Source organism: Furipterus horrens, unplaced genomic scaffold (assembly GCF_987537825.1).
Source record: "Furipterus horrens unplaced genomic scaffold, mFurHor1.1.pri manual_scaffold_2, whole genome shotgun sequence".
Taxonomy (NCBI): Eukaryota; Metazoa; Chordata; class Mammalia; order Chiroptera; family Furipteridae; genus Furipterus; species Furipterus horrens.
The window spans coordinates 11590835-11607067 of record NW_028327172.1 but is presented as its reverse complement, the minus strand read 5'-3'; the positions used below and the strand labels follow the sequence as shown (position 1 = coordinate 11607067).

General features: G+C 54.5%; 1 protein-coding gene across 2 annotated transcripts; it reads right to left on the bottom strand.

Annotated features, from left to right (window-relative positions):
- Positions 1–1271: 1271 nt before the first annotated feature.
- On the bottom strand, positions 1272–15852 carry SPI1 (Spi-1 proto-oncogene). 2 transcript variants are annotated; one of them, XM_090261627.1, is made up of 5 exons: positions 15550–15852; positions 13029–13128; positions 3372–3559; positions 2403–2565; positions 1272–1965 (listed from the first exon to the last, which is right to left on the bottom strand). In XM_090261627.1, the coding sequence occupies exons 1-5, from the start codon at positions 15850–15852 to the stop codon at positions 1646–1648; spliced, it is 1074 nt and encodes a 357-aa protein (XP_090117753.1). In that variant the 3' UTR covers positions 1272–1645. The 2 variants fall into 2 exon arrangements, with proteins under 2 accessions (XP_090117753.1, XP_090117747.1); XM_090261621.1 differs by having other exon boundaries at positions 13029–13125; positions 15550–15662.
- Between the last annotated feature and the right edge of the window lie 381 nt (positions 15853–16233).

Here is a 16233-nt window from a genome sequence, read left to right as displayed (position 1 = left end):
TGCCAGGGTGTCAAGGACTCTCACAATAATCACTGTCGGAACGTTCTGAACCCCTCCTGCCCCAACCTCACTGTTCCTCTGTGGCCTCTGCCCCCTGGGACTGCCCCCCTTCACCCCGCTCCTCCCATCAGGGGCATCAATGGCTGTAAAGAAAGAAGCAAATTCCACGTGCCACCCTCCAGTGAGACTGAACATCAGGAAAGGTCATGTGTCCCCCTGGTCAGGAGGAAGCAGTTCTCCACACGGCTGAAACTTACCACTCCTTTAAACACAGCAATTCATTCTTTTCTGCTGATTCAACCACTTTGCAACCACGTGGCATGCTCCTGAGCCTTCTTTAAAAGAGGACTGTCTGCCATTGACCCTCTCTCAGGGCTCGGGGATGTGCGTAGGAGCCTCACGGCAGGCTTCCCTGAGCCCGAGGTCTTGGGGTGATGAGGTGTGAGGGTGTTTCCCCAACACTGACGGCCCCAGAATCTGGGTCCTCTGGGGTCTGCAGGCTGCTTTGGGACGTCTGCTCACTCCCAGGCTCTCGGCCTCCACTGCTCGCTACGGGGTAGTGAGGAGCAAGAAGCTTGGAAGCTTCCTGGCTCATCTTTTCTGTTTCTACCCCCTGCTATGGCCTGGCAGCCAGAGAACACAAGACGCAGGGCCCCAGCCGAGGGGTTCACCTGTGTCGAGGGTCCTGCTCACACAGATTCTGTGAGGACACTTTGCGGCCCACTGTCGCTCTGAGGCTTAATTGCTGCTCCGACCATTCAGAAATGTACCCCATTCCAAACACCGGAAGCCTCCTCCCTCACACACAGCCCATGTGGAGGTCGGTGCGGCCCACCCTTTGCCAGCTGTGTGACCTTGAACTAATTATGCGACCTCTATGAGTTTCAGCTTCCCAGTCTATAAAGTGGGGTGATATCAGACCGCACGTCTCCAGGTTGACATGTAATAAATGGCCAAAAAACCCAGCATTGAGGCCATTATTATCACCCCCACCATTGGGGTCATAATGAAGCTTAAGCTTCATTGAGGCTTTAAAAAAAAAACTATTTAGCAGGTGTGGAGGACTTTTTAAATGATTATTCCCCTAATAACAACTGAGGACTCGTTCTTCCCACCAGCTCCAACTCCTGGTCTGTCCCTATGCCCGCACGGCCCCAGCACCTAAGCACTGGGTAGGGCCCTCAGTAAATGCCGACAGACAGATGGGGAGAGATCGCATGGAGGCGCCCGGCCAAGGTGCACGCACTACTTTTAAAACAGACTCTCTGTGCTGCAAGAGCACTCAGGAGAATAATTTTAATAAGGGTTCGGTGAGGAAGCTAATGGGACGGAGGTGTGAGAAGGGAGACATGCTGAGAAGGAGGGGTCAATTTACACAGATCTGATGACTTCGAACTCCCAAGGAGGCACCTGGCGCAGGTGCCTTTTGCGGAGCTGAGGCTGGAGTCCTGGTGGGAGGCGAAGCGGGGACGCGCGTTGGGGGCTTGGAGGAGGGAGGAGTGGGCGGCGGCGGGGCGAGGCCTGGCCCGCCCACAGTTCTGCCCTGGCCCCTGGGAGCTTTCCTCCCTGTGTCCGGGCCAGGTGAGGGGTTAATGCTATGGCCAGCAGGGAGGCCTGGCGGGCCCAGCAGGTCGCTCACTGGGGCTCAGTGGGGCAGGTGGCGCCGATCGGCCAGGCCCCCGCGGCCCAGCACCTCCCCGCTGAACTGGTAGGTGAGCTTCTTCTTGACCTTCTTGACCTCGCCCGTCTTGCCATAGTTACGCAGCGCACGGGCCATCTTCTGGTAGGTCATCTTCTTTCGGTTGCCCTTCTGGATGCCCCAGCGGTGTGCTAGCGCCTCCTTGTGCTTGGACGAGAACTGGAAGGTGCCCTTGTCCTTGTCCACCCACCAGATGCTGTCCTTCATGTCGCCGCTGCGGAGCAAGTCCAGCAGGAACTGGTACAGGCGGATCTTCTTCTTGCTGCCTGTGGATGGGAGGTGGTCAGCGCGCAGCACGGGGATCCGGGCCCACTATCCCAGATCAGGGCCCCTGGGGGCTGTGGTTAGGGAAGGACGGGATTGGGGGAAGTCCACAGGGGAATCAAGTCCCCAGCCCTGTGCCTGGCACACCCGCTGACACACAGCGCAGAGGGGTACAGATGTGCACACACCCACCCGCGCTCAGTCACAGAGGCCTGTGCACACTCATCACTCTCATGCACACACACTCACAGACACACGTAGGTATAGACAGTCATAGATGCGCCCACAAAACACACAGGAACGCACGCACCGGCAAATGTTCATGCACAGGGACACACGCTCGGCTCTGTGGTATGGCTGCTGCGTCAGTGGGCCTCGGCTGGCGTGGGCACGGGGCACAAATGTGGCCGGCACTGGGGCTGGGGCTGGGCCCCCCTACCTGTTTCCCCATGCAGGAGGCCCGGTCCCGGCTCCAGGCCATCGCCCTCCCCATCAGACACCTCCAGTGGGGGACTGTGCCGCTCGCCCTCCTCCTCATCCGTGCTGGGCTGGGCCGGCGACAAGGGAGGGTACGGGAGGCACACGCGGGGCAGGTAGGAGACCTGGAAAGAGAATGGAGGTCAGTGGGGGCCATTCAAAGCTCAGGGCTGCGGGGCAGGGGTCGCTGAGGGCGGGGACTCTGCAGGGCCCAGGAAGATGTGGAAGCAGCTGGGGAACTTGGAGGTCACTCGGGTTACAGGTAGGGTCCCCACACGCAGGGTGCAGGTCATGGGGACGAGGGGCTGCTGAAATATCCCCAAGCTGGACCCCCTGGTCCAGGGCCGAGTGGCCCAGGGCACCCCCTTTTCTCCCACACACAAAGGCAGCGTATGGACTAGCTCTGGGTGAGAAGAGGGGGTGAAGGGGGCCAGTACCAGAGTGAATGGGTGATGAGACTGTGAAGGGCAGTGGAGGTCAGTGAGGGGTGGTAGAGGTCAGTGGAGGTCATGGACCAGGATTAGGGTCGGTGGGGCTGAGTCAGTGAAGGGGGTCAGTGGCGGGGGGGCGGGAGCTAGTAGAGTCAGTGCAGGTCAGGGCTCAGTGACTTGGATGGCAGATCCATCAGGGGCCAGTGAACGGGGGTCACAGCCAGAGAGGATCAGGAAGGCCCAGGACAAAGCAGTTGGGGCCAGATGGATCAGTGGGGGAGGGGGTGGAATTATCCAGGCTCTGTCCACTGCGGGGCGAGAGGAGATAAGGGTGTGGGGTCATGAGGTCAGTCGGGGGGTCAGGAGGAGCCGTTGGGGCTCCCGCCGCCGTTGGCGCTGTGGGGCAGGAAGCCGGTTGAGTAAGAGCCTGTGTCAGCTTCCTGTGAAGCCTGGGCCTCACCACAGGCGGCGGGCTCCCGCGGGCCGGAGGCCACACGCACCTGGTGGCCGAGGCCGGCGTGGGTGGGCGCCATGGGGGTGTCCAGCACGTGCATCTGCTCCAGCTCCATGTGGCGGTAGAGCTGCTGCAGCTGCGGGGGCTGCACGCTCTGCAGCTCCGTGAAGTGGTTCTCGGCGAAGCTCTCGAACTCGCTGTGCACGTGGTGCGGGTGGAAGTCCCAGTAATGGTCTGCGGGGCACAGCGGGCAGGGCGGGTGAGCCCGGCGGCCGGCCCAGCGCAGGGAGGTTGGGATCATTTAAAAACTAAGAATGCCAGGCTATCTGGGGCAATTACCGCAGGCCAGCCTGGGCTCCCTCTAACCACCCAGCTTGTGATCTGACGATCCCCATTTCGCAGATGAGGACACTGAGGCTTGGAGAGGCTGCGTACGGGACATGCCCGTGGCCAAAGGCCTGGCCAGCAGCAGAGCTGGGCCCAGGGCCGAAGCAAAGTCAGCATTTAGTCAGCCTCCCATGTGGCCACAAGGACGCAGGCTTTGAGCCAGAGTCTGAATCCTAGCTCTGACATTTACTTCCTCTGTGACCTCAGGCACATGCCTGGACCTCTCTGGCCTCAGTTGACTCCCCTGTAAAATGGGGATAAGCCTTGTGGAAGGCTGGTCCCCTCCCACCCCCAGTTAAGACTTCCCAGTAGTTCCTGAGCTGACTGGCTGCCCAGTCACATGCACATGGCTTTGTCACATGGCCAAGGTGTGTGGCTGCAAAGTCACAGGGCTGACATTCTTCACCACCAGAACCAGTCCAGGCCCACAGGGCTGCCCTTTCAAAGCCATGTCCTTGGATAGCTGTATCTGAGTCCCCGTGAGGTTACCAGGGCCCCAGGCTTTCCTGGAAACTCCCCCATGGGTGCTTTCAGAGTCTGCGGTGGGGTGGACTCAACTTTGGGGAAAAGCCACATGCCATTGGGAGTCCTGCCTCAGGACCCAGACAGGTCTTCAACATGGTTCCTCTGGGCACCTTTCCCAGGAAAAAAGACTGCCACATATCTGAGGACTTCCTGGGTACAATTTGGGGTCCGGAAGAAGGTGCGGTGATAAAGTGACAAGAGGGGTTTTCTTATGTGACCCAAAGGCAGAATGTACAGGATGCGAGGCCAGGGCTGAGTCTCAGGGACAACCACAAGGCCCCGCAGGGGGACCACCAGCCCCCTATGCGCATATGTATGATGGGTGTGCGTCTGTCTATCTGTCTCCCTCATTTTTTCTCCCTCTCTGGTACAAGCATATACCCACTCACACATCCCTAAGAAATGACATGCATTTCTACGGTTCTGCGGTGGCTTTGCCTTGTGACCCTGAGCCTCTCCTTTGAAAAGTCGGAGACCCAGCTGGGTCGTGACTGACGTCCCATCCATGTGTGAAATCATTTGACCTCTTAGTCCAGACTCCCACCTCTGTGAGGCTGCATGGCAGAGAGGAGAGAGAAATGCATGATTTGGGAATCAAGCAGAGCTGGGTTCAAATTCTGACTGTCATTTACCGGGGTGTGACATGGGCAGGTGGCTGTATTTCTCTAAGCCTCGGCTCCCTCATCTGTAAGATGGGGCTAATATTACACCCATCTCCTTGTTGCGAGGATTAAATGAGCAGGCCAAGTGCTTAGACTAGACCCTGGCACAAAGTAAGACTCAATAAGCACTTACTGTGGTTATTACTGCTTCTTGCTATTTTATGCTAACGAGCCTGGATTAGCCCTGAGCAAAGGGCAGATGCTTTAATATATACTTATTTCCTCTTCTTCTCCCTGCTCCCGTCGCCTCAGTCAGTGGCCCAGAGAAATGGTTTTAGGGGCCCCAGCTGTCACTTTCTCCCAGAGATGGGGGTCAGAGCCCCAGCCCTGAACCACATCAGCCATGGCTGCTTTTAATCAGCTCTGTATTCCTAGTGCACAACCAACTTTCCTGAATGCACAAATAAATGAATGAATTCTATTCTCTTAAGAACTCTCTCTGACTCTCCTCCACAACAGCATCCAAACCTGATGGTAAAACAAAGCAACACTTAATTTGTACGTTTGTCTCGTCATGAGCTAGCAAGATCCAGATACTCTCCAGTTGCTGAGGAGGACCTGGCTCTGTCCTTTAGAGACACGCCCTTTGGGGGCTCTGGGATTTAGTGAGCAGATCCGGGTTCCTCTTTAGCTGTAAATCCATCCTCCAACCCCACTCCTCCCCTTCCCATTTCTGCCTTCCCCTGCCCGAGCTGAAGTGGCCCCGTCTTCACAGACTGCCCCGTCGATCCTGCCCACCACGCCTCGCAGTCACCCGAGCGCTCTCTCCCTCCTGTTCCCCATCTCTGTTCTTGCTCTGCCTGAGACCATGGGCTCTCGTTCGGGTGGCCCAGCCTGAGGCCAGCATTTCCCAAATGGGTCACAGAAGGCCGTCATCAAAGTCACTTGGGGAGCTGGAAAAGCCTGCAGGCTCTGGGGACCCACAGAGACCTGCTGAGTCAGAAGTGCGGATGAGGACGCTGGGAATCTGGAATTGAATAGGGTCCTGAGGGTGTTCCTTTGCTCACTGAGGTTCTGGAACCCTGCCCAGGGTCCCCTGGAAGCTGCAACGGAGACTCTTGAGCTATAATTAAGATTTCAAAAGGCCCAACGGAAACCTCACCTTTACCCTTGATTTGGGTGCTCGGGCAATTATGAAATCCGTGCTGCCTGGTAGGCAGAGACGGTCCCAGCATGGGGCCTGCTGAGGGAACACGACAGGTAGAAGGAGGCCTTCCAAGTGCAAAGGCTCGTACTCCTGGGCTCTTTGGACGTCATTTCCAGATGGCTGTTTGTAAGTGCACTGCTTTATCTCTTTTTGTCCCGTCTGTGCCCCGCCCCCCAGGCCATCCTGCAGTGTGTGCCCCCTTAGCCTGATTCCCTGCCCCTCAAAAGAATATCTAGAGGTAGTTCTGGATCACCCTTTCTATCGTCTGTTAGACACCCAATGCATAGTGAGCCTCCATCAATATTTAAACAACCAATAAAGGTTAACTTTTAGTGTGCTTTTAGTGTACCAGGCACTGTGCTAAGTACTGAGCCCACATTATCTCATTTAATCCTCACCTTAGCTCTGACCAGGTGTGGGGTGAGGGCCCTCTCCCTCCTGTTCCCCACCTCTGTTCTAGCTCCACCTGAGACCATGGGCTCATGCTGGAGGCCCAGCCTGAGGCCAGCATTTCCCGAAGTGGGTCACGGCAGGTCTTCATCAGTCACTTGAGGAGCTGGAAAAGCCTGCAGGTTTGGGGCCCACCAGGTGGCCACTATAGTATTACCTTCCTTTTGTACATGAGGAAACTCTGACTCAAAGAGATTAAGTCCCTTGTCCACAAGCAGTCATTGGTAGAGTCAGGATCCAAACCTACCTCTGTGACTCTAGGGACCGAACTCTTGCCACTCTACCCCACCACCCGTGAGGAACAAGACTGTTGATGAAAGCTTTAAGGAAGACCCGTGGTGACAGACTTTACTCATTGCTCTTACCCGTCTGCCTGTCTATCATCATCCACCCCCACCCATCATCTATCATCCATTCTTCATCCATTCATCACCCAACCCTTACCTATCCATAACCCATCCATCCATCCATTCAGCTGTCCATCAACGATCCATCCATCCAAACATCCACCCATCATCCAGCCAGCCAGCAATGACCCATTCATCTAAATCTCTCATTTCCTCCCTCTAAACCAGCTCCCAACCTGGGGCCAAAGTTCTATCCACACATCCCTACTCTTAATCAGTTTTTTATTTTTTTTATTTATTTTTTTTTTTTGGTATCACTAATACCTGTACATCACCAGGAAAAAAAAAAAAAAAATTATATTCACTCACAAAAAATTCAAGCCTTAGTTATCATCAAGTTGACCAGATGCCCTCAGGGTTGAAACCCCAGCCTGAAGCCAGGGCTCTCCCAGGGGAGCAGAAGTAAGAACATAACAGAAGGAAGAGGAGGAATTAAGAAAGCAGGAGCTGAGAAGAAACCTCAGGAAACCGCAGATCATTGGACAAGGGCTCCTGAAGGCCAGCCTCCTGCAAATCATTCAGAGATGGACACAGATCCAGAGTAGAAAGCTCCAAGCCTCGTGGTGCTTGTTACTGTCTACCTCAGATCCTGGTTATTGGGATGTTAGTTATTTCCTTTGTTGCAAAGACAAACCTGGCAGGGCTTGAGTTTTATTCATTCCACAGTACCTAGCCATGTGCCTGGGATATAAAAGAAGCTTACATATATATTTATTGGATGGATAAGCCAGTGGGAGACAGATGGAGGGTTTGGTAGATGGAGGGAGGGAAATAGGAAAGATAAATTCAGGGATGATTAGATCTTTGTGTGAATAAATTGGAGCCATAATGGAAAACAGTATGCTGGTTCCTCAAAAAATTAAAAATACAATTGCCATATGATCCAGAAATTCCACTTCTGAGTGTATACCCAAAAGAACTGGGAAGCAGGGACTGGAAGAGATGTGTGTACACCCAAGTTCATAGCAGCGTTATTCACAATAGCTAAAAGCAACCCAGGTGTCCACGGACAGATGGATAAACCAAGTGTGGTCTGTACATACAGTGGAGTATTATTCAGCCTTAAAAAGGAAAGAAATTCTGATACATACTGCAACATGGATGAACCTTGAGAACATTATGCTGAATGAAATAAACTAGACACAAAAGGACGCATACTGTATGATCCACTCACAGGTGGTACCTAGTGTGGAAAAGCAGAAAGTAGAATGGTGGTTGCCAGGGGCTGAGGGGAGGGGCCGTGGGGAGTTAGTGCTTCATGGGACAGTTTCCGTCCTCATCGGAGGAAGAGCTCTGGATACGGAGGGTGGTAACGGTCACACAACACTGTGAGTGAGTGTACGTACTGCCACTGAACTGGACACTTAAAAATGGTGAGGGTGGGAAACTTTCTGTTACGTGTATTTCATCACAACTAAATAAATAAATAAATAAATAGCATATTCTACGAGCCCTGCCTTCAGAGTCTATCCTGAATCTATCCACTCCTTCGCCACCACTTGCCCAAACAAAAAATGAACAAACAGTAGGTTACATTAAACAAAGACGATGTGGAAAGACCTTGGACTTCCTAAGGAAACCTCTGGCAACCAGAAGACAGTAGAGAAATGCTTTCAAATTTCTAAGGGAAAGAATAATTTTTAACCCAGATTTCTATACACAGCCAAGCTACTATTAATCAAGTGAGAGAGTAGATTACAGACTCGAGGTAAAACAGACAACCACAGAACCCTACCCCCACCCTTTCTCAGAAAACTAGACTGATAAGGATAACAAATCCATACAGTATAATATTCACTGCTCTAAGCACTTTGCCGACAGTGACTCAGTCCTTGCAGCAATCCTGTGAAGCATAAGAGAAGGCTGAGCACTGAGACGGGAAGTGTCCCGCCCATGGTCACCCCGGGTAATAATGGGGAGGTGGAGTGTGACCCCAGCAGCCTGGTTCCAAAATGAGGGCTCTTCGATCCTTGCTTCACTGTCCCTCAGAAGCCGGGGGGCGGGGGAATGAGAACATTCACGTGAAGCGCGCAGTGTGGCTCAGCTCTAACAGTCACGTGGCCATAATAATGGAAAATTCAGATACTGATTTCACAGAAGTGACTGTACAGAGAAAGACACATACTGCATGATCTCACTGATATGTGGAACCATGAAAACAAACAAACAGACTGACAAACCTCATAGAAACAGAGATCACATTTGTGGTTGCCAGAGGCAAGGGGTGGGGTGCTGGGTGGGGGAATTGGCTGAAGGTGGTCAAAGGCATCAATTTCCAATTAAAAATAAGTACGTCCTGGGGATGTAATTCACCACATGATGACCACAGTCAGCACTGCTATGTGATGTGTTTAAAAGTTGCTAAGAGAACAGATCCTAAAAGTTCCCATCACAAGGAAAAAAGTTTTTGTAACTATACAAGGTGATGGTTATTAATTAAAGCTGTGGTAATCATTTCACTATATATATGTATATATATATATATTGTGTGCGTGTGTGTGTGTGACCACTGTGCTGTACACTTTAAATTTATACAGTGTTATATGTTAATTAATTAATAAAACTAGAAAAAAAGAAATTACTATATAATTATCTTGGTATGTGTGGAGAAATGTGTGAGTGTGTGTGTGTGTGTAATGAATGGCTAGAAAGCCAAATTCTCATCTTTCACAGCACAAGTGAATAGATACTGCCCAAATTTAAAAGGTGTGTGTCAAGAATTGTTAAAACACGCAATACCTGACTATTTATAGTCAGGGGCACTGACCTCTTTCCCTTAGATTGTCAAATAAAAAAATGACCACAGCCAACACAATAATGGCCATCTGGTGTGAATGAATCAAAATTATACCTTTTTTCTTTTTTTTTTTCCCAGACTGGCAAAAAAACAAAACAGATTTTTCGGTGTTCCATGGAATTTTAGAAATTAGTTTATGTGTGCCATAAAATGAAAAAAGTTGAAAATCGCTACTCTAAGTCTCTATTTCAAAGCTGCATGTATACGTTTACATAGCACTGTAATAGGCTGAGAAAATTATTATTAATCTACCTCTGATATGCTATGTATGTCAGGAAGAAATGCCTACAAATTTAAGTAAGACACAGCCGAGTGGCATGATAACACAATTCCATTTTGAATGAATAGACTATGCGCGTGTGTATGCAAATATTTACAAACATACAGGATTATATATGTAGTGTAAAATGTCTGCGAGCGTAGACTGAGGTGTTCAGTGAGGAGTGAGGTTGGAATGAGGAAAGTATTTTACTTGATATATTGTATTTTAAACATTTTTGCAATTAGTATCTGTTATTTTAATACTGAAAAATGAAAGATTTAAAATTTATTTAGATTTTTGCCAAATACACACACCCACACAGGTTATTCAGATCATGTCATTTTCCTGTTCAACCTCCAATGGCTCCTATTGTTAGTAGAATAAAACACAAATTCCTATCCTGGCCTTCGGGCCCTGTGTGGTCCGCTCCCTCCAGACCCCATGGCTTCATTTTATCTCCAGCCCCCACCCCGTGCTCATGGTCACTCTAGCCCGCTACCTCAGACAACTGCCCCCACCTGCCTTTGCATGCAGTTCCTTCCCTTCACTCAGATGTCCATTCAGCTGTCACCTCCGCAGGGGCTCTTGCTGAGCTCCCACACTAAAGTAGCCCCCCACATAGACACAGCACATCACACCGCTCTGCTTGTCACAGGCCCTATGAGCACACGTCTGCCTAGCTGCTTGTCCACTGTTGCTCTCCCTCATTGGAATACAGCTCCGTGGGAGCAGAGTCCTCATCCTTCTTGCTCACCGCGAAGCCTCCAGTGCCCAGAACAGTGCCTGGTGCCTGGCATGTAATCAGGCACCATTTGGTGGATGTGCAGACAGGCTGGTCTGCCCCAGAGCCTTCTGTGTGACTCCTTCTCTCCAGCGGCCCCTCTTCCCTGTCTGGGGGATACAGTGAAGCTACCACACCGAGTCCTGAACGTTTGCTGGGCCTGGGACTCGTACATTAGCTCATGTATTTCCTGCATCACCTCCTTCAGGCGTCACAACTCTGTGTGGTATTTTCCTGCTCTCAGTTTTACAGACGAGAAGACCGGCTTAGGTTGTCACTCTCTGAGGTGACACACTGGGGAGTAATGGAAACAGGGCTAGACGCAGGACCGGCCCCAGTGCCTTTTCACGAAGCCTCACTGCCTAAAATATAGGCCAAGGACCATGCAGGAACTGGGGGAAGGAAGTGGGGGTGTCTCTACTCTTGAGCCTTCAGACAATACCTTCTAGCAGGTATTGGGAAGGGCAAGATCAGATGCCTAGAGAAGTAGGGACTGAGACACGTGGGGACACTGGAGGAATCTCTGAAGATACTGAGGCTTCATGACCCAAATGGGGTGCTTAGGCATCTAATCGGGAGTCATTCCGAGAGCCCCACCCAGATATAAGGGATCTGCCTGTGTATTGAGCGAGGAAAACACAGGCTTTCTCTAAAGTTCTCCCTCCATCAGCCAGCGCCAGGTCCAGCTCATTTCTAAATATATGAACAGCGCCCCCATATTACAGGAAGGGAATCTGAGGCTTCAGTAGACGCAAAAGAAATGCACCCAAAACCCCGTGAAACTGAGAAGGGGTCGGGCCAGAGGCAAAAGGATCCCTAATGCTGGAAGCAATTCCAGGCAGCCAGGAGCTTGCGGCGACCCGAGCTGTCCTGCTGCCTGGGGCCACGAGGGGGCGCCAGTCCTCAAGCCCAAAGGGACCTTCTCTCGTCCTGTGGGCCAGGTGTGGGTGCTGGTCTCTGCCTCCTGCCCGGAGACCAGATTCCGGCTGGAAGCGCTGGGGGTAGAGCTGCATGTAGGATACTCTCTGTCTGAATTGTCTGGCTTTCCACAGAGAGGATGCATTTCTTGTAGAATAATAAATAAGTTTAAAAGGATGAAAAGGAGAATGTTTGAAAGCCTTTCTAGCCCTGAGGTTCTTTCTGAAAGAGGCCAGTGTACCATCCACCACCTCCTCCCAAGACACAGCTTCCGAGTATGGTCTTTGTAAGAGCAGCCAGGCGTGAGTTTGGCATCCAGATAGGAGAGCACCAAGTAAGGACTCGCCGCATGCGGCCCCCTGGGTGTGGCTGGCAGGTTGAGGCTGTCATAGATGTGCCTGCAGAGTGGAGCTACAGCTGGGACTGGCCCCCAGGTGCGGCCTTTGAGTGTGAAACCTTGCTCAGCTGTGGCACCCAGTGTGCCTCTCCCTCTGGGGCTGCAGGCAGCCCAGGGTCTGGGCTGCCCAGGAGCCCCAGAGAGGACCCATCAACTAGACTATGTCACATTCAGGGGTGTCGCCATCGATATGCCAAGATCCACTCACAGCCCTCCACCCAGGTCCCCAGCACCTAATGCTTCTCTCTCCTGCCCTGGATTGGCTCCAGGATCCAGGCTGGGCCTTGGGGTGGGCAGTTACACCCAGAGAGAAGGCTTCCCTAGCTCAGGCTGCATTCTTGCCCCCAACCCAGCAAACGGGGGGCTTCAGCTCCTGCTGAATAAGGGGGCCCTCAAAGCCATTCTTTTAGTACAGCAATTGTCAAACTGGGGTTATTCTGCCCCTCCACCCACACCCCCACAACCAGGGAGCATTCGGCCATGTATGCAGGCATTTTTGGTTGTTGTGACCGGTGGGTAGAAGCGAGGGACACCGCTAAATCCCCTACATTGTCCAGGACAAGCCTCACACGTAGAATTATCTGGTCCCAAGTTTCAGTAGAGATTAAGGGACTGCTAACTCCGCACAGCAGGGAGTGGGCCTGCACCCATGGTTCAGGATAGGGGGCGACAAGAACAGAGAGCAGGAAAGAGAAGCTGGAGAGGGAAAAGCACTGGGCCTGGAGCAGACAGGCCTGGGTCCCTCCCGACCAGCCGGGCAACCTTGTCCAAATCACTTAACTCCCTCAGCCGATTTCCTCATTTGAAAAAAGACCACAAGGACTGTACAAGAAGATAAACGTGGAAGAAGCTGACCTCATGCCTTGGCACACCAAAGATGCTCAATAAATGGAAGCTGGGGTGTGGGGTATGGGGGTGTGTGGGGGTTTAGGGCAGTGGATTCACATCCCCTGGGAGGGCCCGTACTCACCACTGTGGCTTTCTCCATCGCTGCTGAGATAGGGGTAATATTCGTGCGTTTGGCGTTGGTACAGCTCTGTGTCATAGGTAACCAGGTCTTCCGATGGCTGCTGAGAGAGAAGGGTGTCAGGACTCAGACTGTGGTAGGGCCCCAGCCAGCTTTGCAGCCCCCCATTATGTTGGTCCCACACCACCCTCCCAGGCTGAGCAGCTATATCGGGCCTCTCTCTGCTTGGGACTGGGAGAGGCCACAGATCGTGGGAGCAGGGATCCAGGAGAGCAGGCGCTGTGGCTTCTGCAGAAAGGGGGCGAGAGGCATCCTGGAGGTCAGAGGTCAGAAGAAGACCGGAGCTGGAGGGAGAGCACCGCTCCCTTCACTCCCACCCCTGCCCTCTGCACAGGCGCCGAACACCCACCCGCACTCACACCTGCGTGCCCGAGTCCTGGTCTCACAGCCTCGCCCTCTCACGTTCACGCCGACACCCCTACAGCCCCCAGACGTGCACAAGCTCCCCAGACACACTCACACCTACACTCCCACAAGGCCACTCAGGCCCACAGGTCCCCTCACACTCACACATATACACGCATCCTGCAGGCCACACAGAGTCACTCGGACTCACCCGCGTCGCCACACACTTGCCTCCAAGCACATTAAACTCACCTTGGGGCCTCTGTCCTCCCACGCTCACTCCCATGCCACTGGCTCGCTTGTCCTCACAGCACACACACCTGTCCCCCTGCTGAAGTCTCCACGGCCCCCACCCCAGCCCCTCGTTCTCTCTCCCAGCCTGTGCCCAGGTCCCAGGCCTGCCCGGGCAGCCATGGTGACCAATGGCTGTTCCCACTGGTGGAGTTCACAGCTTTTACCCAGGCAGGCTTTGGGAGCCGTGGGTGGCCAGCCCCTCGATCCTGTCACTGCCCCTCATCCATCCGCCTTCTGGCACCCTCGCTGGCACCCTCACTGGGATCCCCCCCCCCCCCCCCGCCCACTGCACAGACACAGGGACAGCACACCCAGCCTTCCCAGAAGTCACAGGCCTCTCCCCACCCCGAAGCCTGCGCCCAGGAATTGCACAACAGTCACTGTGGCCCTCAGGGCTGGGACTGGGGGCCAGGGCTGCCTTGGAGGCCCACCCTCCCAGGAATACTCAGGGGAGCCCCTAGGCTGGGGAGGGGGGCTCAGGGTTTGGTATGGGAGCCCAAGATGTGCCTCTGGCCCCTTTCTATCTGGAGTTTAGGGATTGAGAGGCACGGTACAGAGACAGGATGGCCGAGCCCTGGGCCTATGGCTTTCTTGAGACAGAGTTGGGACCACCTTAACAAGCCCCTGCCTGTCCCCCACCTTCCTGGTCCCAGGTAGGGGAAAGGTAGGACAGGGACAGGTCAGGGTGGAGGGGCAGCTGGCCTGTGCTGTGTCAAGCCGAGTGGGGAGGCCAGGAGCCCGGCACTGGGTGTCAGGCAGGGCAGCCCAGCAGCTGGGTGCCAGGTCCGAGGTGCCTCCCGGGAACTCTGAGGCCTGGCTGGGGTGGGCAGCTGCGGTAGGCGGAGGAAAGGAGCTGCCTCTAGGCCGGGAAAGCTGAGTCAGGTGGGTAGGCCTTGCCAAGTCCCTTCCCAGCCCTGTCCCCCCCCCCGCCCCAGGTCTCCCCACCTTTGCTGAGCGGAGATGGAGTGAGAAAAAGAAAGGTCCTTCCAGAGGAGCCCAAGTCTGACAACATCCCTAAGGCTACAACTGTCGCCCAAAGCAGGAGCAGTGGGGATCTGCACAAGCCTGTCGCCTTGTCCTTCTTGGGCCCCCCCAGTCTTCTTCTTCACCTCCAACCTCAGCCCCTGCCCTAATTCCAATCCCACACTCGATCAGATCCTGCCCCAGCCCCAATCTCAGCCCCAAGATGTCCCCAACCCCAGCCCTCACCCTCTTCTCCCTATCCCCAGCCCTAACTGTACCCTAGTCTCTGCCCCAACCCTGCCCTTACCCCTGCCCCAGCCTTTTGGGGACCTGCGGGCCCAAGGCCCAGACCCTTTGGTCAACAACCATGTCCTCTGCGCCAGGCCCCAGCTGGGAACTGGGCTCCCAGACTCCGGGCAGCTTAAGTTTCCAAGGGCTCCCAGGTCATGGGCCAAGACTTCTGGCCCGTTGCCTCCTGCTCTTCAGGCTTCACTGTCCCGGGGACCAGATCCCCCCCAGGCCAGTCTTCTCATCCCCTCCTCCGGCACCTCTCGGCTGCCGCCCTCACCATCCTTGGCCCAGTACCCTGCCCTGGAGCTCAGGCCTGCCACCCGAGCCCCAGCTATAAATAACCGTTCAGGCCCCACCGATCACAGCCTCACCGTGGGCCCGGCCTCAGCCCGCCAGGGCATGCTCTGAGGACCCAATGGCCCCCTGGCTGGGTCTCAGGCCAGGAGGTCCAGGGAGGAAACACCCACTTCCCACTGATAGCGAGCCGAGAGGGCAGCCTGTAGGCTGGTGGGCTGGCGGGCGGGCGACCGAGGGCCACAGGCCGGGCTGGTGGAGGAGCCCCAGTACTCACAGGGGGGACGAGGGGAAACCCTTCCATTTTGCACGCCTGTAACATCCAGCCGAGCTCCGTGCCAGTCAGGTCCCCTGCCTCGGTGGGGGCCAGTGCGGAGCCCCTTGGGGTGGGAAGCCCCGTCAGGGGCCGGACGGACTCGGCGGGCGCAGGGCTCGGGCCGGCCCCCTGAGCTACAGGAGCCCTGCGTGAGCCCCCTCCCTTGACATTGCAGGGCCAGCGCAAGTTCCTGATTTTATCGAAGGGCCTGCCACTGGAAGATAGTCCCCTTGGGGTGACATCACCGCCCCAGCCCGTTTGCATAAATCTCTTGCGCTACAGGAAGTCTCTGGCCGGCTGGGGCAGGTGGTGCTCCAGGGCTGGCCTGGGAGGCTATGGGGGCCAGGCCCCCTGCCCAGAGGAAACTGGGACTGTGAGGAGCGGCCTGGGGGCTGGGGTGGGAAGGAAGGGTGGGAGGGAGGAAGGCTGGCTCTACCACCATGAGGCCTCTGCTGTCCCCGGACTGTGCTGAGGTTCTAAGCCCCTCATCCCACAAATGCTTACTTCTCTTGAGACCACTTGCCCTGTGGCAAACAGTCACTTCCTTGGGGTCAGAGCTGGTAGGGGTGACCTCTTGGGGCCTCCACTTTCTGGGGTCAGCCTGGCTGACTGAGAGCTCTGATCCAGCAGACTGTCAGGCTCAGC